The 26352-nt window shown below is 42.0% G+C and overlaps 1 protein-coding gene across 2 annotated transcripts in view; it reads left to right on the top strand.

The window, feature by feature from the left end:
* The window catches only part of LOC128691310 (uncharacterized), a 308431-nt gene extending 300750 nt beyond the window's left edge, over window positions 1–7681 (top strand). For both annotated transcript variants that reach the window (XM_070091675.1, XM_070091674.1), the window contains exon 6: window positions 7457–7681. In XM_070091675.1, coding sequence (XP_069947776.1) covers window positions 7457–7666 — 210 coding nt within the window. In that variant the 3' untranslated portion in view covers window positions 7667–7681. The remainder of the gene's footprint in view (window positions 1–7456) is intronic.
* The last annotated feature ends 18671 nt before the right edge of the window (window positions 7682–26352 follow it).

The raw sequence follows: 26352 nt of genomic DNA, 5'->3' as shown, positions 1-26352 counted from the left end.
GTCACTACTGCATGACCAGTTAGGTCACTACTGCTTGACCAGTTATGTCACTACTGCATGACCAGTTAGGTCACTACTGCATGACCAGTTATGTCACTACTGCATGACCAGTTATGTCACTACTGCATGACCAGTTATGTCACTACTGCATGACCAGTTATGTTACTACTGCATGACCAGTTATGTCACTACTGCATGACCAGTTATGTCACTACTGCATGACCAGTTATGTCACTACTGCATGACCAGTTATGTCACTACTGCATGACCAGTTATGTCACTACTGCATGACCAGTTATGTCACTACTGCATGACCAGTTATGTCACTACTGCATGACCAGTTATGTCACTACTGCATGACCAGTTATGTTACTACTGCATGACCAGTTATGTCACTACTGCATGACCAGTTATGTCACTACTGCATGACCAGTTATGTCACTACTGCATGACCAGTTATGTCACTACTGCATGACCAGTTATGTCACTACTGCATGACCAGTTATGTCACTACTGCATGACCAGTTATGTCACTACTGCATGACCAGTTATGTCACTACTGCATGACCAGTTATGTTACTACTGCATGACCAGTTATGTCACTACTGCATGACCAGTTATGTCACTACTGCATGACCAGTTATGTCACTACTGCATGACCAGTTAGGTCACTACTGCATGACCAGTTACTAATGTTTATCAATGAGAACGTTTAAGGGCCATAAACTGAACAGGAGAATACTTCTCGACTTTATTAATGATAAAATAAATAATCGTAGTAATATTGAGGAACAAATTCAAATACCACTTTGAGTGGTAGGTAAGACACATAGGCAACAGTTAGGCAACTTTGTTCCGAAACGTTTCGCCTACACAGTAGGCTTCTTCAGTCGAATACAGAAAGTAGGCAGGAACAGTAGAGATGTGAAGACGATGTAATCAGTCCATCACCCTTGAAGTCGTAGAATTTGAGGTTGTCAGTCCCTCGGCCTGGAGAAGTTCAGTTCCATAGTTCCTGACTATGTGTCTTACCTACCAACCTGTCGGTATTGTATACCACTGTGATGTTCACCACTTTGAGTACAGGCAACAGATCCTATATTTATTCATCTTCAACAATGCAAAAACAAAAAAAAAACTTGAAAAAATAAAGAAAAACATTGGAATATCAGAGAAACACTAGTTCCGGTCTGACCTTGAGTACAGGTAACATCTGATCATACATTTTCTTGCCTTCAACTATGCAAAATCATCTATCACATCATCAGTTTGATGATGTGATAGATATATAGGGAAAATCATTGATTTTGATGACATCAAAATCAATGATTTTCCCTATATAGGCTTATTTGTACTTTATTAATATATAATAGGATATATAGAAACGAAGGATTCTTCTCTTATGTTGCTGCAGCACTGTTTTGTGCATTATTGTTCCCTTATTTAGAGGCTCTGTTGTGTCACCCCCTAAATGGTGTCACCCGGGGCGCCATCCCCCCCCCCTTCCGACGCCTCTGATGAATGGAACAAACTCAGAGGCAGAGTCACTGAGGCAAGAACTTCGGGTAGCCTTAAATATAGATTTGACTGGTAGATGAGTGAGTGTGGGCCAGTAGACCTGCTGTAGTGTTGCTTCGTTCTTATGCTCTTAACACTATGATGCCCCATGTGCAACATCTTGGTATCTTTATTGTAGACGTTTCGCCAAGCAGTGGCTTTATCAATACAAATTCTAGGACATGATTTGAAGACATCACTGTTCCATCTTATTTTCTTATAAACTAACTCAATTACCCATTTTTATTCTAAATCCCTATTATTGCCCAATTTTACTTTAAACTATATTGATCAAACTTATTGTAAACTTCTTTTATTGACCATTTTTATTCCATACTTTTTTAACCTAGTATTTTCAACTACAACTTTTATATCATCCTGTCTACCATCTTACTAGCATATTATAACCAAGTCATTGCCATTTTTATTTTTATCAATTCTTTTATTTTTATTATTTTGCTAACTTAATTTGTGTATTTTATCCTGTCAATTTAAATCTAATTATACTCTAATTCTTGTAAACAACTTATATAAGACCTTAGTGCAATTACAATTGAGAGTCTTGTTCCTTTATTATATTATTAGATTAATCACAGTTTTACTCTAGCTCATTCTAGCTCAATACATAGTCAATACCAAATTCACTATACTAGACCATAGTGCAATTACTAGTGAGAGACTGGTGCTATTTGTAATTTGTATTTTTATATTATTAGACTAAAGTTGTTGTACTATAGCTCTTTCTAGCTCAATACATAGTCAATACCAAATTCACTTTATTAGACCATAGTGCAATTACTAGTGAGAGACTGGTGCTACTTTTAATTTGTATTTTTATATTATTAGATTAAATTCAGTTGTACCATAGCTCATTCTACCTCAAGACATAGTCAATACCAAATTCACTATATTAGACCATAGTGCAATTACTAGTGAGAGACTAGTGCTATTTTTAATTTGTACTTTTATATTATTAGATTAAACCTATTGTACTTTAGCTCACTCTAGCTCAAAACATAGACTCCACAAAAGTCATTATTAGACCTTAGTGCAATTACAAGTGAGAGTCTTGTTCTATTTTTAATTTGTATTTTTATATTACTAGTTTATACCTAGTTGTACTTTAGTTCATTCCAGCACAACACACAGACAACATCAACTTCATTATGTGTAGTAGTGACTATACCCTACATGACCAAAATACTCTAGCTATATACTTGTCCAAACTTCCAACCACTACAGATATCAGTAGTAGAACTCAACACACAACTCAGGATATAAATAACCATAATTTTAAACCTAGAAGATGATTGATCACGTTGACCCTGATCTAAACCTCCACAATCTGACACCCAATCAAAACCTATTGGAAAGTAACTGCCTTTATTACACAGCATCACAAGCCACCACTATCCTAAACAATGCTAAAAGTCTATCAGTACTTAACTACAACATCAGGTCCTTAAGCAAACACTATGATGACCTCCTAGCACTCCTTGAATCACTAAAGACACCCTTCTCCTGCATTATTCTTACTGAGACCTGGCTTAAGCAGGACACAATAGATATCTACCCTCTAACAGGATACACAGCAATTCACAACTGCAGAACAAACCAAGTTGGGGGTGGTATTGCAATCTATTACTCTAACCAATTATCTTGTCTTAGCACCACTTGCTTTAGTGATGAATATGGGGAATACATTTTTGCTAATTTTACTGTAAAAAAACCTTAAGACGCCTATAACAATCGGTGCCATTTACCGGATACCTCACACAAACATCCCAAATTTCAGTGAGAAATTAAAGTCACTAATAACAAACAGACAAATGAATAAGCACCACCTTCTCTTAGCTGGAGACTTCAACATCAACCTTGGCTTACTAGATGATCAGCCTGTAACTGATTTCATCAACAATATGAACAACACACTTCTCATACCAACAATAACTAAACCAACCAGGCTCACTGAGACAAGTGCAACCATAATAGACCACATATGGACCAATATACTAGCCCCCCTTAAATCAGGGATAATCACAGATAGCACTACAGACCACTACCCTACCTTCCTCCTGACAAACATTAGTAAACCACCACTTGAATACAACAAAGTCTCATTTAGACTCCATGACGAGGCCTCAGTAAGGAAGTTCACAGCTGACCTAGAGACTGTTGATTGGCCTACAGAATTCTCCAAGGCCAATGGTATTGATGACTGGACAGACATCTTTCTTAACAAATTACTTAGACTATACAACAAACATTGTCCTATAAAAACAAAACAGATCACAAACAAACGGCTTGGTTGCCCATGGCTAACCAGCACCATTCTGAAATCCATTGACAAGAAACACCAATATGAAAAGCAATATAGACAGGGCTTAATACACAAAGATACTCTTAAACACTATTCATCAGCTCTCACCAAAGTAATAAAAAAAGCCAAACAACTATACTACTCCAGTAGATTCACAGACACTAGAGGAGATATAAAAAAGACCTGGAAAACACTCTCTCAGATTCTAGGGACCCACAAACTGAGAAAAACCAAGAATATTGTCCTAACTAAACCTAATGAAACACCACTACATCCCACTGACACAGCTAACAAGATAAACGACTTCTTCTCAAACATAGGATCTAATCTCGCCAGTAAAATCCCACATACCAATGCCCATGCCGGGGACTACCTAGATGGAAATTTCCCTAATTCCTTCTATCTTGCACCAACTGAGCCCACGGAAGTCATTGAGATCATAAAGTCACTTAAAAATAACTCGGGGAATCTGTCTCATGTCCCACCATTACTGTACAAGCGAGCGGCCCATGTCCTTTCGCATGCTATTTCATTACTTTTTAACAAGTCAATAGAGACTAGCACCTTCCCGAAACTACTCAAGATGGCAAGGGTTACACCAATACATAAAGGTGGTGACCCTACAGACTTAAACAACTATAGGCCAATATCTAACTTACCATTGCTATCCAAAATCTTTGAGAAACTCGTGCACAGGAGACTGTATTCATTTATAACGGCTCAAAACATACTCAACCCCTGCCAGTTTGGATTCAGGAAAAATAAAAGCACTAATGATGCAATCATAAAAATGCTAGATCTGCTTTACACAGCATTGGAAAATAAGGAATATCCACTAGGAATTTTTATTGACCTAAGAAAAGCTTTTGACACAGTAAACCACGAAATCCTACTCCACAAACTTGACCACTACGGTATAAGAGGCCATGCGCTTGCTTATTTCAAATCTTACATTACTAATAGGTATCAGTACGTCACCATTAAAGACACAGCATCAGCAACACGGCCACTTGATACTGGAGTTCCGCAGGGAAGTGTCCTTGGTCCCCTGCTCTTCCTCATATACATCAATGACCTTCCAAACGTATCCCAACACCTGAAACCCATTCTCTTTGCTGATGACACGACTTATGTCATCTCTCACCCTAATCTTGCCACCCTCAACACCATTGTGAATGAGGAGCTGATTAAAATATCGACTTGGATGACAGCCAATAAACTTACGCTTAACACTGACAAAACTTACTATATTATGTTTGGTAGCAGAGCAGGAGATGCACAAATTAACATTAAGATTGACAACACTCTAATTACCAGAAATAATGGGGGAAAATTCCTAGGCTTATACCTTGACAACAACCTGAATTTCAGCACCCATATCCAGCATATAGCCAAAAAAGTATCCAAAACGGTTGGGATCCTCTCCAAGATACGATACTACGTGCCGCAAAATGCCCTTCTCACACTATACCACTCACTTATTTATCCATACCTCACCTATGCTATTTGTGCTTGGGGATCAACTGCAGCAACACACCTAAAGCCAATAATAACCCAACAAAAAGCTGCAGTAAGAATAATCACTAAATCCCATCCCTGGCAGCACACCCCCCCACTCTTCAAAGATCTAAACTTACTCCCAGTTCAGTACATCCACACTTACTACTGTGCAATCTATATCTACAGGGCCTTAAACTCTAATATCAACCTTGACCTAAAACGCTTTCTTGATAGTTGTGACAGAACCCACAGGCATAACACCAGAAACAAACATCTCTACGACATTCCCCGTGTCCGACTAAACCTTTACAAAAATTCAATGTATGTCAAAGGCCCTAAAATCTGGAATACCCTACCTGAGAACTCTAGAACTGCAGACACATTCATCACCTTCAAAACTACCATTAGAAAACATCTTATCTCCCTGATACACCCCATCAACTAACTACACGAATACCACCTGGTGGTTCACACTTACACTCGCTCACTCATTTGACCATAAACAGAAATATTAATCTCAGTCTTAAAATAATGAATCCTGTGATACTCCAATACTGAAACTATATACTGTGCCAAAACAAAAGCATTCACATTGCTAAACTCACAAACTAGTATTTAGTCACTTAGCCATAATACCAACTTACCTCATAATTTGTAATATTTTACAATTAAGAATAAAACTAAGTATGCCCGAAATGCCTAGCCATGCTAAGCGTTCTAGTGGTACACTCTGTAATCACAATTTTACTACATGTAAACCAAACAATAACCAAATTTCTGTAAACTCAGCATTGTAATCCTTATAGAGAATAAACTTTGAATTTGAATTTGAAATTTGAATATACGAAAGATGAGGTAATCAGTCCCTCAGCCTTTAAGTTGGTGTTAAGAGCACCGTAGTCTAGAATATTCTGGACTACAGATTGCCTCATCTTTTGTATATAGTTCTGTCTTCTAATCATATCCTAGAATTTGTATTGATAAAGCCACTGGATGGCGAAACGTCTACAATAAAGATACCAAGATGTTGCACATGTGTCTAAATTTTTCAACTTGTCGGTATTGTATACCGTTCATGCACAACTATGATGATAAATTAGACACATGTGCAACACTTGGGTATCTTTTTATTTATTTATTTATTTATTAACAATTTGAGCACACGTACAGAGGTACAAAAAATACAGATAAGAGCAGCATGCCAAAGCCACTTATACTATGCATAGCATTACGGGCTGGCTTAAAATTAACTTAAGATTAACTAAGCAATGCTGAAATCAGTGATAAAACATTAATGTAAACAGATTACTATAAAGCACAAGTGAGTATTACAAAGACAGGTCATATGGTTGCATGCATTGTTGTACATTCAGTAGAATGGAGTATTCTGTTAGGTAGTGTATTTAAAAAAATAATAAAGTTAGATTGGGTCCTAGGTTTAACATTTATGTGATATAATTGTGAGAAACATTTAAGATATACAATTTATAGGGTTCAGTTATTCAGTATTTATTTGGTTTTGGGTGAGTAAGTGATCTTTGAGAAGAGACTTGAATTTATAAACAGGTAGTGTTTCTTTTATATTTACAGGTAATGAATTCCAGATTTTAGGGCCTTTTATGTGCATTGAGTTTTTGCATAGTGTGAGATGGACACGAGGAACATCAAAGAGTGATCTGTGCCTTGTGTTATGGTCATGTGTTCTGTTGAGGTTGGCAAGGAGATGTTTGAGGGGAGGGTTAATATCAGAGTTAAGTGTTCTATGTATGTAATAGGTGCAATAATAAGTATGGATGTTTTGTATGGTGAGTAGGTTGAGTGTTTTGAATATTGGTGGAGTGTGTTGCCTGTAGTGAGAATTTATCATTCTAACTGCAGCCTTTTGTTGGGTAATTAGTGGTCTGAGATGGTTAATTGTTGTTGAGCCCCATGCACAAATTCCATAGGTGAGATAGGGGTAAATAAGAGGAATTTCTAAAGATACCCAAGTGCTGCACATGTGTCTAATTGTCGGTTCTCTGAACCATTCATCTACAACTACGATGTCCCACAACAATGAGTCCGTTATTGTGTTCACAGGTGGAAGATCATACACTGATGGACTTCGCTAACACTGTGGTGTCCCACGACACTGACTCTATCATGTCTCTGATGGCTAACCTGCACAGCATGGCTGCTCCAGAGGCTTCTCAACGTACAACTTTACCCTTCACCTCAGACTCTAAGGTAAGACCTTTTATGATTTATATGGATTTACATATCGCTGAGTACACAAAACCAGTAATCTGAAGCAGCAAAAGTTTTGATGTAGATAAGGTAGATTAAGCTGTAGTATACTGAGTTAATTTTAGAAATTCATTGGATCTTTACTGTATATGTGATGAATGGTTTGAAAAACCGACAAGTTGAATATTGAGACACTTATGCAGCATATGGGAATCTTTATTCAGGAAACGTTTCGCCACACAGTGGCTTCCTCTTTGTATCGGACTGATGAAGCCACTGTGTGGCGAAACGTTTCCTGAATAAAGATTCCCATATGCTGCATAAGTGTCTCAATCTTTACTATATACGACAGTTTCCATCACGTGTGGTTCACAGTCACACTGTAACTACAAGATTACTTTAGGTTACGTTACGTTACGTTAACTTCGCGTTACGTTACGTTACGTTACGTTGCGTTTCGTTACGTTACGTTAGGCTACTTGATTCGTTTTGGTGAAATATAATAAAAGATTTGCATTAATTTTATTCAAAACTTTATTTCTGACCAACAAGACGCATAAAAATAACTGATTTTTACACGAGTATAAGCTTGTTTATACCATTTGAATGTTCACGAGTATAAGGTAACTTTATTATGGGAACGTGTCGCCCACCACAGACGTGTCGCCCACCACAGACTTAATTACTCTCCTCACCATCATGAATAAGACATTCATCACAACTGTCAGACACTGCAGCATCATGGGATCTTGTTACAAAGAATTCTTCAACACTTGTTCAACCTTAGGACGAAGACCTACTTCGACTAGTGGATGGTACCACTATGACCCCGCCTCCGCCTGCTTCCCCTCACCTCACTACAGTATATAAGCCACGTCTACGGCCCTATGCTGTACATTCTACAAGATTGATGGACTGAACACATCGACTCCAGGCTGAGGGACTGATTACCTCAAACTCCTCCTCTCCTTACACCTTCTGCTTTGTATTGGGCTGATGAAGCCACTGTGTGGCGAAACGTTTCCTGAATAAAGTGCATAAGTGTCTCAATCTTCAACTTGTCTGTTTTTCAAACCATTCATCACAATAAGACTAATGTTGAACACTTGGGCAACTATATTGCCGAAACGTTTCGCCTCCACAAAAGACACATATGCAGCAGTTAGGTATCTTTATTTCGAAACGAACGTTTCGCCTACACAGTAAGCTTCTTCAGTCGAGTACAGAAAAGTTGATAGAAGCAGAAGATACTTGAAGACGATGTAATCAGTCTATCACCCTTGAAGTTTTGAGGTGGTCAGTCCCTCAGTCTGGAGAAGATTATTGTTCCATAGTCTGAAACAATATGGAGTTGAAGTGACAGGATGGAGCTTATATACCGCCAGGAGGTGAGATGTAGGCCACTAGTAGAGGTAAGAATGTTGTCGTTGGAAGGTCAGGTCCCTCTCAAATCCAGCCATTCTCACTAGTAGAAGTTGACAAAGTTGATTTCAGGTCTGTACCAAGATACCCTTGTGTTGCAGTGTCTGACAGAGTGAACATCTCACCTCCTGGCGGTACTCAGTGGTCAGTCGTCACGTGAGGTCACAGACCCTGAGCTGCTTTGGGGATTAGTGTGGACGGTTACAAAGCATGGCTTGCTTCTGCAGTGTTTTAAAAATTGAGGTTGGAGAGTTGAAGGAGGAGGTCTTGCTTCTCCAGGAGGAGATTAGGAGGCTGAAGGTCCACCTCAATGGGTCTGGGAGAGAGTGTGAGGTGGCTGGAGTTGTGGGGAATGAGGCTTCTAGCAGCGAGGTGCAGTCTGTCTCTCGCTGTGAGGAGGCTGTAGTTGGGGAGGCAGCAACGGCTACCAGCAGTGAGGTGCAGCCCAGCACCTGCTACAAGTGGCGAGTAGTTCACAGTAATGGAAGGCGCATCAGAGTAAGGAAAGTTAAGAGTGAAGATCTGAAGGTAGGAAATCGCTTCTCTGTTCTTCAGGATGAATGTACTTCAGTGGCCAGTGAAGGTAAGGGTACTACTGCCCCTGCTAATGGAGGTAAGCGCATTCTTGTGGTTGGTGACTCTCAGGTAAGATACATTGACCGTGCTTTTTGTAATAGGAATAAGAAGATGAGAGATAGAGTGTGCTTCCCTGGAGCTGGTGTTGGGGACATTGTCAACAGGCTGGATAATATCATGTCAGGTAATGGGAGCAAGCCCATTATCTGTCTCAGTGCTGGTGGAAATGATATTGGGAAGGGTAGGAGAGAAGAGCTGCTAGATAAGTACAGGTCAGCTATAGATTTCATTAAGTCTAAGGGAGGGATCCCAATCATATGTAGCATCTTGCCTAGAAGGGGAGTAGGAAATGAATGGTTGTCTAGGGCAATTGGTGTAAATTGCTGGCTAGACAGATACTGCAAGGAACTTGCAATCCCATTCATTGACAACTGGAACAACTTTTATGGCAAACATGATATGTATGCAAGGGATGGGGTACATCTCTCTGGGGCTGGGGTGGTAGCACTTGCAGACTCGATTGAGAAGGCCATTGGTGAAATGCCTATGATTTTAAACTGATGGAAGATAGAGGTATGGGTGTGTGTGGGAAACAAGCAGGTTGCAACACTTGGGTTGGAAACAGTAAATGTATAAAAGGCATTCAGCATGAAGTTATAAATAAAGACAATAGATCAGGTCAGCAAACAAAGGGGGACAGCAGAGGGCAGCAAGGGACTAGCTCCCTTAAGGTTTACTATACTAATAGCAGGAGTGTAAGAAATAAGATAGATGAGCTAAGATTAATTGCAAGTGCAGGAAACATAGATATTATTGCTATAACAGAGACCTGGCTCAATCTGAAAGATAGAGAGATGCCCTCTGAATGTCACATACAAGGCTATAAATTATTCCACACTGACAGGGTCAAGAGGAAAGGTGGTGGAGTAGCGATGTATGTCAGAGACAATTTAAATTGTTGTGTTAGACAAGATATTAAATTAGAAGCGTCAGCCACTGAATCTGTTTGGTTACAGCTTCTCGAGGGCCGAGAAAAACTAATTTTGGGTGTGATTTACAGGGCCCCAAATCTTGATAGGGAGTGCAGTAAACTTCTATGGGACGAAATTCGTAAGGCATCTACATACGAAAATGTTGTGCTAATGGGAGATTTCAACTATAGACAGATTGACTGGAGCAATTTGACAGGAAATTTAGAGTCAGGTGACTTTCTTGATACGATCCAGGATTGTTTTTTAAAACAGTTTGTGACAGAGCCAACTAGGGGAAATAACCTCCTTGACTTGGTAATTGCCAGTAGGGAAACACTAATTAATAATCTTGAGGTTAATGATGATCTTGGGGAAAGTGATCACAAATCACTCAGTTTTAATATATCATGGAATTCCCCTAATATTAAATGGCAATCGAGTCTCCGTCCCTGACTTTCGCTTGGCTGATTTCATAGGACTGAAAAATTACTTAGGTGGGCTGAACTGGAATGACCTGACTAAGGGTCAGGTAGGTGGTGATGGTTGCCGATATGATGCTTTCCAGGGCATAGTTCTAGCTGCTCAGTCAAATTATGTTCCAAATAGGGAAATCAGATCAAACAAAAATGATCCTAAATGGATGAACAATAGATTAAAATATCTGATTGGTCAAAAGAGAGGCATATATAGGCAAATCAAAAGAGGAGAGGGGCAATTGAGAAATCGATATATTCAGTTAAAGAGAGAAATAAAAAAGGGAATTAGAAAAGCAAAAAGAGATTATGAGGTTAAAGTTGCAAGAGAATCGAAGACTAACCCAAAAGGATTCTTTCAGGTATACAGAAGTAAGATCAGGGACAAGATAGGCCCACTCAAAAGTTCCTCGGGTCAGCTCACTGACAGTGATAAGGAAATGTGTAGAATTTTTAACACATACTTCCTCTCAGTTTTTACACAGGAGGATACCAGCGATATTCCAGTAATGATAAATTATGTAGAACAGGACGATAATAAACTGTGCACTATTAGGGTCACAAGTGACATGGTCCTTAGGCAAATAGATAAATTAAAACCTAACAAATCCCCAGGCCCTGATGAACTGTATGCAAGAGTTCTAAAGGAATGTAAAGAGGAGCTTAGCACACCTTTGGCTAATCTTTTCAACATATCACTACAAACTGGCATGGTGCCAGATAAGTGGAAAATGGCAAATGTGATACCTATTTTCAAAACAGGTGACAGGTCCTTAGCTTCGAACTATAGACCAATAAGCCTAACCTCCATAGTGGGAAAATTTATGGAATCAATAATTGCCGAGGCAGTTCGTAGCCACCTTGAAAAGCATAAATTAATCAACGAATCTCAGCATGGTTTTACAAAGGGGCGTTCCTGCCTTACGAATTTATTAACTTTTTTCACTAAGGTATTTGAGGAGGTAGATCATGGTAATGAATATGATATTGTGTATATGGACTTCAGTAAGGCTTTTGACAGGGTCCCACATCAGAGACTATTGAGGAAAATTAAAGCACATGGAATAGGAGGAGAAATTTTTTCCTGGATAGAGGCATGGTTGACAAATAGGCAGCAGAGAGTTTGCATAAATGGGGAGAAATCAGAGTGGGGAAGTGTCACGAGCGGTGTTCCACAGGGGTCAGTGTTGGGCCCCCTGCTGTTCACAATCTACATAAACGACATAGATGAGGGCATAAAGAGCGACATCGGCAAGTTTGTCGATGACACCAAAATAGGCCGTCGAATTCATTCTGACGAGGACATTCGAGCACTCCAGGAAGATTTGAATAGACTGATGCAGTGGTCGGAGAAGTGGCAGATGCAGTTTAATATAGACAAATGCAAAGTTCTAAATGTTGGACAGGACAATAACCATGCCACATATAAACTAAATAATGTAGATCTTAATATTACGGATTGCGAAAAAGATTTAGGAGTTCTGGTTAGCAGTAATCTGAAACCAAGACAACAGTGCATAAGTGTTCGCAATAAAGCTAATAGAATCCTTGGCTTCATATCAAGAAGCATAAATAATAGGAGTCCTCAGGTTGTTCTTCAACTCTATACATCCTTGGTTAGGCCTCATTTAGATTATGCTGCACAGTTTTGGTCACCTTATTACAGAATGGATATAAATTCTCTGGAAAATGTACAAAGGAGGATGACAAAGTTGATCCCATGTATCAGAAACCTTCCCTATGAGGATAGACTAAGGGCCCTGAATCTGCACTCTCTAGAAAGACGTAGAATTAGGGGGGATATGATTGAGGTGTATAAGTGGAAGACAGGAATAAATAAAGGGGATGTAAATAGTGTGCTGAAAATGTCTAGCCTAGACAGGACTCGCAGCAATGGTTTTAAGTTGGAAAAATTCAGATTCAGGAAGGATATAGGAAAGTACTGGTTTGGTAATAGAGTTGTGGATGAGTGGAACAAACTCCCAAGTACCGTTATAGAGGCCAGAACGTTGTGTAGCTTTAAAAATAGGTTGGATAAATACATGAGTGGATGTGGGTGGGTGTGAGTTAGACCTGATAGCTTGTGCTACCAGGTCGGTTGCCGTGTTCCTCCCTTAAGTCAATGTGACCTGACCTGACTAGGTTGGGTGCATTGGCTTAAGCCGGTAGGAGACTTGGACCTGCCTCGCATGGGCCAGTAGGCCTTCTGCAGTGTTCCTTCGTTCTTATGTTCTTATATAGGCTCCATCCTGTCACTTCAACTCCATATTGTTTCAGACTATGGAACAATACTCTTCTCCAGACTGAGGGACTGACCACCTCAAAACTTCAAGGGTGATGGACTGATTACATCGTCTTCAAGTATCTTCTGCTTCTATCAACTTTTCTGTACTCGACTGAAGAAGCCTACTGTGTAGGCGAAACGTTTCGAAATAAAGATACCTAACTGTTGCATATGTGTCTTACCTAACACAAAGGAGAATCTTGAAGAACAGGAGGAGAATGAGGTAATCAGTCCCTCAACCTTGAGTCGATGTGGTCAGTCCATCAATCTTGAATAGAATACGGCATATGTGCGGAGGAGCTTATAAACCGTAGGCAGGAGAGGTGCAGCAGTCAGGTTTGATAGGTGTTCAGTCTCTCAGCCTTGACAGAAGGTGCTCTGTCCCTCAGCCTTGATAGGTGTTCAGTCCCTCAGCCATGATAGAAGGTGTTCAGTCCCTCAGCCTTGATAGAAGGTGTTCAGTCCCTCAGCCTTCATAGAAGGTTTTCACTCCCTCAGCCTTCATAGAAGGTGTTCACTCCCTCAGCCTTGATAGAAGGTGTTCAGTCCCTCAGCCTTGATGGAAGGTGTTCAGTCCCTCAGCCTTGACAGAAGGTGTTCACTCCCTCAGCCTTGACAGAAGGTGTTCACTCCCTCAGCCTTAATAGAAGGTGTTCACTCCCTCAGCCTAGATAGAAGGTGTTCAGTCCCTCAGCCACGATATAAGGTGTTCAATCCCTCATCCATGATAGAATGTGTTCAGTCATTCAGCCTTGATAGAAGGTGCTCTGTCCCTCAGCCTTGATAGGTGTTCAGTCCCTCAGCCATAATAGGTGTTCAGTCCCTCAGCCTTGACAGAAGGTGTTCACTCCCTCAGCCTTGATAGAAGGTGTTCACTCCCTCAGCCAAGATAGAAGGTGTTCAGTCCCTCAGCCATGATAGAAGGTGTTCAATCCCTCATCCATGATAGAATGTGTTCAGTCCCTCAGCCTTGATAGAAGGTGTTCAGTCCCTCAGCCTTGATAGAAGGTGCTCAGTCCCTCAGCCTTGATAGAAGGTGTTCAGTCCCTCAGCCTTGATAGGTGTTCAGTCCCTCAGCTATGATAGAAGGTGTTCAGTCCCTCATCCTTCATAGAAGGTGCTCAGTCCCTCAGCCTTGATAGAAGGTGTTCAGTCCCTCAACCTTCATAGAAGGTGTTCACTCCCTCAGCCTTGATAGGTGTTCAGTCCCTCAGCCTTGATAGAAGGTGTTCAGTCCCTCAGCCTTGATAGAAGGTGCTCAGTCCCTCAGCCTTGATAGAAGGTGTTCAGTCCCTCAGCCTTGATAGGTGTTCAGTCCCTCAGCCTTGACAGAAGGTGTTCACTCCCTCAGCCTAGATAGAAGGTGTTCGGTCCCTCAGCCATGATATAAGGTGTTCAATCCTTCATCCATGATAGAATGTGTTCAGTCACTCAGCCTTGATAGAAGGTGCTCTGTCTCTCAGCCTTGATAGGTGTTCAGTCCCTCAGCCATGATGGGTGTTCAGTCCCTCAGCCTTGATAGAAGGTGCTCAATCCCTCAGCCTTGATAGAAAGTGTTCAGTCCCTCAGTCTTGATAGAAGGTGTTCACTCCCTCAGCCTTGATAGAAGGTGTTCACTCCCTCAACCTTGATAGAAGGTGTTCAGTCCCTCAGCCTTGACAGAAGGTGCTCAGTCCCTCAGCCTTCATAGAAGGTGCTCAGTACCTCACCTTTGACCGAAGGTGCGCAGTCCCTCAGCCTTGATAGAAGGTGCTCAGTCCCTCAGCCTTAATAGAAGGTGTTCAGTCCCTCAGCCTTGATAGAAGGTGTTCAGTCCCTCAGCCTTGATAGAAGGTGTTCAGTCCCTCAGCCTTAATAGAAGGTGCTCAGTCCCTCAGACTTGATAGAAGGTGTTCACTAACTCAGCCTTGATAGAAGGTGTTCACTCCCTCAGCCTTGATAGAAGGTGTTCACTCCCTCAGAGATCATAGGTGTTCAGTCCCTCAACCTTGATAGAAGGTTTTCAGTCCCTCAGCCTTGATAGAAGGTGTTCACTCCCTCAGCCTTGATAGAAGGTGTTCACTCCCTCAGCCTTGATAGAAGGTGTTCACTCCCTCAACCTTGATAGAAGGTGTTCAGTCCCTCAGCCTTGACAGAAGGTGCTCAGTCCCTCAGCCTTCATAGAACGTGCTCAGTACCTTACCTTTGACCGAAGGTGCTCAGTCCCTCAGCCTTGATAGAAGGTGCTCAGTCCCTCAGCCTTAATAGAAGGTGTTCAGTCCCTCAGCCTTGATAGAAGGTGTTCAGTCCCTCAGCCTTGATAGAAGGTGTTCAGTCCCTCAGCCTTAATAGAAGGTGCTCAGTCCCTCAGCCTTGATAGAAGGTGCTCAGTCCCTCAGACTTGATAGAAGGTGTTCACTAACTCAGCCTTGATAGAAGGTGTTCACTCCCTCAGCCTTGATAGAAGGTGTTCACTCCCTCAGAGATCATAGGTGTTCAGTCCCTCAACCTTGATAGAAGGTGTTCAGTCCCTCAGCCTTGATAGAAGGTGTTCAGTCCCTCAGCCTTTATAGAAGGTGTTCAGTCCCTCAGCCTTGATAGAAGGTGTTCAGTCCCTCGCCCTTGATAGAAGGTGTTCAGTCCCTCAATTATGATAGAAGGTCTTCAGTCCGTCAGCCTTAATAGAAGGTGTTCAGTATCTCAGCTTTGATAGAAGGTGTTCAGTCCCTCAGCTATGATAGAAGGTGTTCATTCCCTCAGCCTTGATAGAAGGTGTTTAGTCCCTCAGCCATGATAGAAGGAGTTCAGTCCCTCAGCCTTGATAGGTGTTCAGTCCCTCAGCCTTCATAGAAGGAGTTCAGCCTCTCAGCCTTGATAGAAGGAGTTCAGTCTCTCAGCCTTGATAGAAGATATTCAGTCTCTCAGCCTTGATAGAAGGTGTTCAGTCCCTCAGCCTTGATAGGTGTTCAGTCCCTCAGCCTTGATAGAAGGCGCTCGGTCTCTCAGCCTTGAGAGAAGGAGCTCTGTCCCTCAGCCTTCATAGAAGGAGTTCAGTCCCTCAGCCTTGATAGAAGGTGTTCATTCCCTCAGCCTTGATAGAAGGTGCTCTGTCCCTCAGCCTTGATAGGTGTTCAGTCTCTCAGCCTTGACTGAAGGTGCTCTGTCCCTCAGCCATGATAGAAGGTGTTCAGTCTCTCAACCATGATAAAATGTGTTCAGTTCCTCAGCCATGATAGGTGCTCAGTCTCTCAGCCTTGATAGAAGGTGCTCAGTCCCTCAGCCATGATAGAAGGTGTTCAGTGTCTCACCTATGATAGAACGTGTTCAGTCCCTCAGCCTTGATAGAAGGTGTTCAGTCCCTCAGCCATGATAGAAGGTGTTCAGTCTCTCAGCCTTGATAGAAGGTGTTCAGTCTCTCAGCCTTGATAGGTGTTCAGTCTCTCAACCATGATAGAAGGTGTTCACTCTCTCAGCCTTGATAGAAGGTGTTCAGTCTCTCAGTCTTGATAGAAGATGTTCAGTCTCTCAGTCTTGATAGAAGATGTTCAGTCCCTCAATCTTGATAGAAGGTGTGCAGTCTCTCAGCCTTGATAGAAGGTGTTCAGTCTCTCAGTCTTGATAGAAGATGTTCAGTCTCTCAGTCTTGATAGAAGGTGTGCAGTCTCTCAGCCTTGATAGAAGGTGTTCAGTCTCTCAGCCTTGACAGAAGGTGCTTGGTCCCTCAGCCTGGACAGAAGGTGCTCAGTTCCTAAGATTTGAGAGAAGGTGCTCAGTTCCTCAGCCTTGACAGAAGGTGCTCAGTCCCTCAATCTTGATAGAAGGTGCTCAGTCCCTCAGCCTTGACAGAAGGTGCTCAGTTCCTCAGATTTGACAGAAGGTGCTCAGTTCTTCAGCCTTGACAGAAGGTGCTCAATCCCTCAGCGTTGACAGAAGGTGCTCAGTTCCTCAGCCTTGACAGAAGGTGCTCAGTCCCTCAGCCTTGACAGAAGGTGCTCAGTCCCTCAACCTTGACAGAAGGTGCTCAGTCCCTCAGCCTTGACAGAAGGTGTTCAGTCCCTCAGCCTTGACAGAAGGTGTTCAGTCCCTCAGTCTTGATGTGTGTTCGGTTCCACACCCATAATAGAAGGTCCGTCTCTTAGCCTTGAAGACAGGTGTTCATTTACTTAGCCACAGATATTAAATCCAAGAAAAACACTCCAACATAACAACGAATAATATACCAGCATTTTTGTTTGCTAACATACAAGGTCTTAAACTAATGTTTAGAGTTTTTCAGACACACACACATTAAAGACTACCTTAATAATGAGGATACCAGGGTTCAATGTACTTAAGTGTGACAGTTAAATACAAGCAACGAGGGAAGGGAAGTATTGGCCTGTCTGTTCAAAAGTCTTTCATACGCACTAAGTTACTTAACAGCACAAATAATGGAGTACTTATATATAAGCCACCAGATGCAACTTCCCAGCAGTTTAAAAACCAACTATTGAAACTAAAGTCCTATCTGAAAAATCTCTCAAACCCGGCCCAAGTTGCTTGGTGATTTCAACTCAAAACAACTAAAATGCCAGGGTTCATCAAATAATGTATTATCAGAGAGAATTCCAGGAGTCAGTTTGGATTAACAGTCTCACACAAATGATCTCTGTAATAGAGTTGCCTTAAGGTGTGGCCGGGTATAGGGTCTTGTACTAACACTTTGTCTCCTTGATGGAAGGAGCGAAGCTTTGAATTTCTGTCATACTTCTATTTCATCGTATTTTGAACTGCTTTTAAGTTAGCCTTAGCTAACTGATGTGCTGCCTGCAACCTTGAAGCAATGTTGTAGAGTGTTAATGAGGCGTCTTCTCTCATCCATCCTTCCTTGAGCACCCGAAGAGGATCTCATACATTGTGCCCAAAGATTAGCTCAAACGGACTATACCCTGTGGACTCCTGCACAGTTTCTCTCATTGGGAACAGCAACAGAGGTAGTGATTCATCCCAGTCTGTAGGAAAGTATATGCAAAAAAGTTCTCATCAGAGTTTTTAATGTCTGATGGAATCTTTCCAAGGCGCCTTGGGACTGAGGATGATAGGCAGTGGATAAGTTGTGAATTATTTCTAGCCTAGTTAATGCTTCCCTAAATGCTTTGGCAGTACCTTGATCACTTTGAATATACCTCGGAATGCCAAAGCAGGAAATAAACCTAGTTAAGGCCTTAAGTATGGCTTTCGTATTCGTACTGCGCATTGAGATTGCCTCTGGATATCTCGTTATTCGATCCATAATAGTAAATAAATAGTGATTCCCAGATTTGGACTTAGGTAATGGACCTACACAACCTATAATTAACTCTGCAAAAGGTTCTCCATCGGCAGGTATAGGATGGAGAGGTGCAAGTTTAATGGGGTGTCCAGGTTCTCCTACTTCCTTATATTCTCTACAACAGCGGATGTGATTCTTCACATCTTGCCTTAACTTTGCCCAGAAGAATTCTTTTAATATTCTATACATGATTTTAGTCATTCCTAAGTTGCTTCCTAACGAAGAGTTATGAGATATATTAAATATTTGTGGTCTAAACTTTTTAGGAACTACTAACCTGTCTGTCTTTTGCTTTCTCTCCACCATCTTACCAGTCTCAGTGCAGATTAAGAAGTCGTTTTTAATTTTATATTTGACTGGGTGGTCTGAGGAGGATTTACCCATTGCTACTTGAAAAACGAAATTCAATAAAGGGTCTTTTCGCTGTTCTTCCCGGAAGGACAGTCCCTCGGGCATGGAAACAGAGATATCTGGCAATCCTGCAACCCTGGAATAGGAAGGCTTGATCTGGGTCTGTTCACTATGTTTATGAGGCTCTGGTCAGTTTTCCTCGTAAAACAAATTGGCTATTTCGAAATCATAGTCGTCCAAGGATGGGTTAGCATTCTCATCAGACATCCTTTGGGATTTTGCCCGAGTAATAGCCAACATTGGAGAAGAATTAGTCATTATAGGTTCTGGACACTTAGTAGAATTAATGTTATTACCCAGCAATAACACAACATTCATAGGAAATCCGTCAGAAACACCTACAGTCAAATATCCAGTGTAATATTTACTCTGCACACATATTTTACGTAAAAGGATAGAAAATACTGCTCCTCCAAAAGCTTCTAAAATGACGAATGATTGTAAAGATGTTTGTTCCGAGAGGGGAAGTATTCCCTCTCGTATCAAAGAACAATATGCCCCAATATCTCTAAATGTGCGTACTTCCGTTTTCTTTGAATCCTCCTGAAGGAAGACTTGACAGGTGCCATAATAAGGGGCCATCCCATACTCTACCTCTTTCCGAGTTATTTCAACATTGATGAGTCTGCCTACTGGTTGGGGCTTTGTTGGACAGTTAGGCCTGATGTGGCCTGATTTATTACATCTAAAGTAAACTATCTCATTTTTGACCTTGGTTCCCTGCTGATGTTGTGGCTGATGCGACTCTGGGTACTGATGTCGGGATTCACCATGATGAGTAACTTGCCGCTCACTAGGTTGACCATGGGTGAGTAGCGTGGCTCACCAGGTGATTTAGTTGGTTGACATCACCGTTCACCTTCGTCCTGGCACTTTGTTCTCCAGTCTGGAACTCTTCTTTGACGATCTCTGCTCATGCCAGGCTGTTGAAGAGAGACATAAGACCGCTCAGACAAGGAGCTGTTAGTTTCGAAAGCATCAGCCAATCTGGCTGCTTCCAATGCAGTAGCCAACGAATGATCTTGCAGGAAGATTCGAACCTCTGGTTCAACCGACTCCAGCAGGTTATCTACCAAGATTAGCTGGACAAGATCCCCGAAATTAGCGACACCACTTGCCTTGTACCAGTGGGTAAAGGCTTTGATCTGTTGTCTTACAAAGTCGACATAAGACTGACCCAGCTGCCGTTTACCTACTTTGAACTCCTTCCTGTACTTGGCAGGAATACATTTATAGGTCTCAAGAACCTTAGTTTTCACCACTCGATAGTTACCAAAATCAGTGCCATTTAACACTGATATAAATTCCTGTGGCTTACCGAACAACGCTGTATGCACCAATGCTGCCTAATTTACCTCAGGCCACCTTGAAACTCGAGCCTGGTTTTCAAAAGCCTCGAAAACTTGTTTAGGTTTGGCTTCAACAAAACGAGGAACAAGTGGTACTGCCCTTTGCAAACGAAGTCATCTACGCTCTGTTTGAATTGCCTCTTCTCCTTCTCTCTATCAAACTCCTCCCTAGCAAATGATCGCTGCTCTCTAGTTTGTTTAAGATTGAGTTTGGCTAGCTCAAATGTCAATGAAGCGGACTCTTCTTTAGACAAACTCAGTACATCTGTGGCTTCACAAGACTGATGGTTTTGCTCTGGTGTTGTGTCTCTCCCATTATTCTGTAGGAATCGAAGCGGAGATCTACAATTAACTGCTCCTGTAGAGGGAGAAACGTCAAGCCTGTGTGTCAGGGCTGTCTCGGCTTTCAACTTTGTACGAATACTGTCACAAAGCTGCGCAATAGTAAAAGTGCTTTGATATTCAGTACCAACAGAATGAGTTATTCGCCAACAACGCTGTAGAGAAAGCTTGGGCAGTTTTACTAGAGTGAATTCAGACACTAATCATCTGACTCGTATAGGTGGCATTAACCCCAACGTAACACGCTATTTGCAATACACGCTCAAGCAGCTATGCTTGAATTGAACTTTGTGTCAGAGGAAAGAAAGTCTCCCTGAAAGCATTGAGTATACATAGTGTATAGTGTATACTACAGTGGCTCCCTAGTATATTGATGATAAAGGCTAAAGTGTCATTTGAAAACAGGTGAATTTGTAAATGAAGTGATAAGCCTGTAGAGGCAGGTGCCAGAAGTCGCCAGAAACTTACCACAGGTCAGCTGTTTTTAATAATCTTCCTGGCCTGCTAGTGTACTCGCATATAATCTAGTGATACCAGTGAATAGCAGAATACAGTGTTGTAGTAGCAACTAACCAGTATTATAATGGTACTTAGTGGAGTGGAGTGACTTTCATTAGTTTCTTTTTCTTGAAATACGAGACGTTACTGTGAATTTCATATAACCTGTAGTTACCAGCGGTCGCAATATACACAACGAGAAGCAATTATTACTACAGAAAAAGCGTCCTTCCTCCAAAATTTGCACCAGTCAACTATAGTGATAATATAGCATTTATTGTGGTGGAGACGGAAAAAACAAAAATAGAAAAGCCAGATACAGCGATTGATAAACAAAGAGGTCGACTGTACGTCATTGTAGGAGCTGCCAGATATCACCGGCTCTTCAACACGCAAGTTATACTTTTGTATCAGTCAAATCACATATTACTCGGGTAGATAATTTCCAGTAGATCCTTCATGTGTTAGCTCAAATCACCGACCAGTATGTTTTAAATAAGTGACCCACTGATCAGAGCAGATCGACTGGTCCGAACCCTTGACTGGTCCGAACCCTTGACTGGTCCGAACCCTTGACTGGTCCGAACCCGGGACTGGTTTCAAACAGTTTCGTTGGACAATAAAGCAGACTGTAAACGGATGGGTTTGTAGGCGCCCTTATAAACACAAACATTAAAAATCAGGAACGTGACGGTAAGCTGTCCAATATACAAATAGAGTTAGAAACAGAAATACAAATAGCTAGAGCTTCATTTAAGGTTATTAATATAATATTCAAGAGGTTGCTAGTAGAATTGCAGTAAATCAACCATTCAAATCATTATGAAGCTGTGTGTAGTCTGTGGTCAGTCAAACAAACGGGCTTCCACATGGATAAATTGTCATTTTTGTGGAAATTGGTGTCACGCTCCTTGTGCAGATATCCCAGAACTAGCTACAAGCAGTATTAAAACAGAGAAGTGTTTTTGGGTATGCCCAAATGAGGAAAATCTGTGGACTAAAATCACAAGGGTATTAAAAGAGGATAACATCAAAGCTGCTTTCTTAGAAAACCTGGAAGCTTTCTACAACAGATGGGAACATAAAAAGTCTGGGCTGAATGGTACTGCCCTTGATACTGGCCATGTAGTCACAAACTGTAAGGCTGGAGGTGATGTCCTGGTAGTCAGTAAATGTGGGGCTGATAGTGCTGTCCTGGGAGGCAGTAATGGTGAAGCTGGAGGTGCTGTCCTGGGAGACAGAAATGGTGAAGCTGGAGATACTGTCCTGGGAGACAGTAATGGTGAAGCTGGAGATTTTGTCCAGGTAGTCGGGAATTATACGCAGGAAGGAATACATATAAACGACCTCATAGAGGACAAGAGCCATAGTAGGGAAACAAGTGTAGTCAAAGATAAGATAAAACCAATATTGCAAACTAGAAATACCGCAGGAAATAGCAAACAAGAGGACTCCAATAGCAATAGTGAGGATAAATTACCAAAAACAACTGGTGGGAGCTCCATTGTTGGTGCTAGGGAGGATAGGAGTAAGACAGGGAAACATGCACCAACAGGGAATACAGTCACAGAAACCCAAGGCAAACGGAAACCAAGCCTGTGCACATACTATGCACTTGGTATCTGCTGGCATGGGAAATCTGGAAAAACAGATGGGACATGCAACTATGACCACCCTAGAAAATGTCATGCCCATATGACAACAGGAAAATGCAAACTCCCTTCCTGTAAGCTTTTTCACCCTGAAATGTGTACCTCTTCAGTACAGGAAAGACTGTGCTATAACTTAAATTGCCAGGCATACCATCTAAAGGGGACAAAAAGATACAAAACATCCAGGCCATGGGAAAACCTGGGTAGCCACAGCCACTCAAGAGGGAGAGGTTTTTTAGTGCCAGGAAGGAAAAAAAACTGGCAGGAAATGGCAGAAATCGTACACCAAATCCAGTCATTCCTGGAGTGGAACCACAGTCGATGGCCTCCACTCCAAACCAACGGATACAGATACTAATGCCGGAAAAAAAATCCCCCCCCCCAGTACCAACAATACCACCAGTCCGATAACATTCTTCTTTGCAAATATACAGGGTCTAAAGCCAGCAACAAACAACAAAATACCTTTCATCCGTGGACTGCTTGCAGAGGCAAAGGCAATGTTCGCGGCTTTCACTGAGACCCACATAACGGATCACTTGGACAACGAAATATGGATCCCAGGTTACAACCTATCCAAATGTGACAGAGTGAACAGGCAAAAGGGGGGGGGTGGTTGGCCTGTACATTGCAGAGTCACTTGTTTGCACAGAACTGCTTAATGCCTCAAATGACGTAGTGGAAGTTTTAGCAGTAAAGGTCGAGAACCAAAACCTAGTCATTGTGGTAGTCTACAAGCCTCCGGATGCAACATCCCAGCAATTCCAGGAACAGCTGTTAAAAATTGACCACTGTCTGGAAAATCTTCCAGCTCCTGCACCCAACATCTTGCTCCTGGGGGATTTCAACTTAAGGCACCTAAAATGGAGGAATATAGCAAATAATATTGTTGCAGTAATAACACCAGGAGGCAGCTCTGATGAAAACTCACACTCACACGAGCTTTTAAATCTCTGCACAAAATTCAATTTAAACCAGCAAATAATAGAGCCTACTAGACTGGAGAATACACTAGACCTCATCTTCACTAACAATGATGATCTGATAAGAAATGTCACCATATCAAAAACAATATACTCAGATCACAACATAATTGAGGTTCAGACATGTATGCGTGGAGCCCCAGACCGACAAAATGAGACTAGTCACGAGGGAGCATTCACCAAATTCAACTTCAATAACAAAAACATAAAGTGGGACCAAGTAAACCAAGTCCTAACCGATATAAGCTGGGAAGATATACTAAGCAACACAGACCCAAACTTATGCCTAGAACAGATTAACTCGGTGGCACTCGATGTATGCACAAGGCTTATTCCTCTAAGAAAAAGGAGGAGTAGATGTAAAATAGAAAGAGACAGGCGCTCCCTTTACAGGCGACGGAAAAGAATAACAGAGCGGCTAAAAGAGGTCAATATATCTGAAATGCGTAGGGAGACACTGGTCAGAGAAATAGCAAGCATCGAACTTAAGCTAAAAGAATCCTTTAGGAGTCAGGAATCGCGGGAAGAACTAAAAGCCATAAATGAAATCGAAAGAAACCCAAAGTATTTCTTCTCCTATGCCAAATCAAAATCGAGAACAACGTCCAGTATTGGGCCCCTACTTAAACAAGATGGGTCCTACACAGATGACAACAAGGAAATGAGTGAGCTACTCAAGTCCCAATATGACTCAGTTTTTAGCAAGCCGCTAACCAGACTGAGAGTCGAAGATCAAAATGAATTTTTTATGAGAGAGCCACAAAATTTGATTAACACAAGCCTATCCGATGTTATCCTGACGCCAAATGACTTCGAACAGGCGATAAATGACATGCCCATGCACTCTGCCCCAGGGCCAGACTCATGGAACTCTGTGTTCATCAAGAACTGCAAGAAGCCCCTATCACGAGCCTTTTCCATCCTATGGAGAGGGAGCATGGACACGGGGGTCGTCACTCAGTTACTAAAAACAACAGACATAGCCCCACTCCACAAAGGGGGCAGTAAAGCAACAGCAAAGAACTACAGACCAATAGCACTAACATCCCATATCATAAAAATCTTTGAAAGGGTCCTAAGAAGCAAGATCACCACCCGTCTAGAAACCCATCAGTTACACAACCCAGGGCAACATGGGTTTAGAACAGGTCGCTCCTGTCTGTCTCAACTACTGGATCACTACGACAAGGTCCTAAATGCACTAGAAGACAAAAAGAATGCAGATGTAATATATACAGACTTTGCAAAAGCCTTCGACAAGTGTGACCATGGCGTAATAGCGCACAAAATGCGCGCTAAAGGAATAACAGGAAAAGTCGGTCGATGGATCTATAATTTCCTCACTAACAGAACACAGAGAGTAGTCGTCAACAGAGTAAAGTCCGAGGCAGCTACGGTGAAAAGCTCTGTTCCACAAGGCACAGTACTCGCTCCCATCTTGTTCCTCATCCTCATATCCGACATAGACAAGGATGTCAGCCACAGCACCGTGTCTTCCTTTGCAGATGACACCCGAATCTGCATGACAGTGTCTTCCATTGCAGACACTGCAAGGCTCCAGGCGGACATCAACCAAATCTTTCAGTGGGCTGCAGAAAACAATATGAAGTTCAACGATGAGAAATTTCAATTACTCAGATATGGTAAACATGAGGAAATTAAATCTTCATCAGAGTACAAAACAAATTCTGGCCACAAAATAGAGCGAAACACCAACGTCAAAGACCTGGGAGTGATTATGTCGGAGGATCTCACCTTCAAGGACCATAACATTGTATCAATCGCATCTGCTAGAAAAATGACAGGATGAATAATGAGAACCTTCAAAACTAGGGAGGCCAAGCCCATGATGACACTCTTCAGGTCACTTGTTCTATCTAGGCTGGAATATTGCTGCACTCTAACAGCACCTTTCAAGGCAGGTGAAATTGCCGACCTAGAAAATATACAGAGAACTTTCACGGCGCGCATAACGGAGATAAAACACCTCAATTACTGGGAGCGCTTGAGGTTTCTAAACCTGTATTCCCTGGAACGCAGGAGGGAGAGATACATGATTATATACACCTGGAAAATCCTAGAGGGACTAGTACCGAACTTGCACACGAAAATCACTCACTACGAAAGCAAAAGACTTGGCAGACGATGCACCATCCCCCCAATGAAAAGCAGGGGTGTCACTAGCACGTTAAGAGACCATACAATAAGTGTCAGGGGCCCGAGACTGTTCAACTGCCTCCCAGCACACATAAGGGGGATTACCAACAGACCCCTGGCAGTCTTCAAGCTGGCACTGGACAAGCACCTAAAGTCAGTTCCTGATCAGCCGGGCTGTGGCTCGTACGTTGGTTTGCGTGTAGCCAGCAGCAACAGCCTGGTTGATCAGGCGCTGATCCACCAGGAGGCCTGGTCACAGACCGGGCCGCGGGGGCGTTGACCCCCGAAACTCTCTCCAGGTAAACTCCAGGTATGCACGGTGTGATTGCAGAATACTCACA

The sequence above is a fragment of the Cherax quadricarinatus genome, chromosome 36 (assembly GCF_038502225.1).
Source record: "Cherax quadricarinatus isolate ZL_2023a chromosome 36, ASM3850222v1, whole genome shotgun sequence".
Lineage (NCBI taxonomy): Eukaryota > Metazoa > Arthropoda > Malacostraca > Decapoda > Parastacidae > Cherax > Cherax quadricarinatus.
Note: the sequence above shows the minus strand (reverse complement) of the source record. Positions and strands in the feature narration are given on the sequence as shown.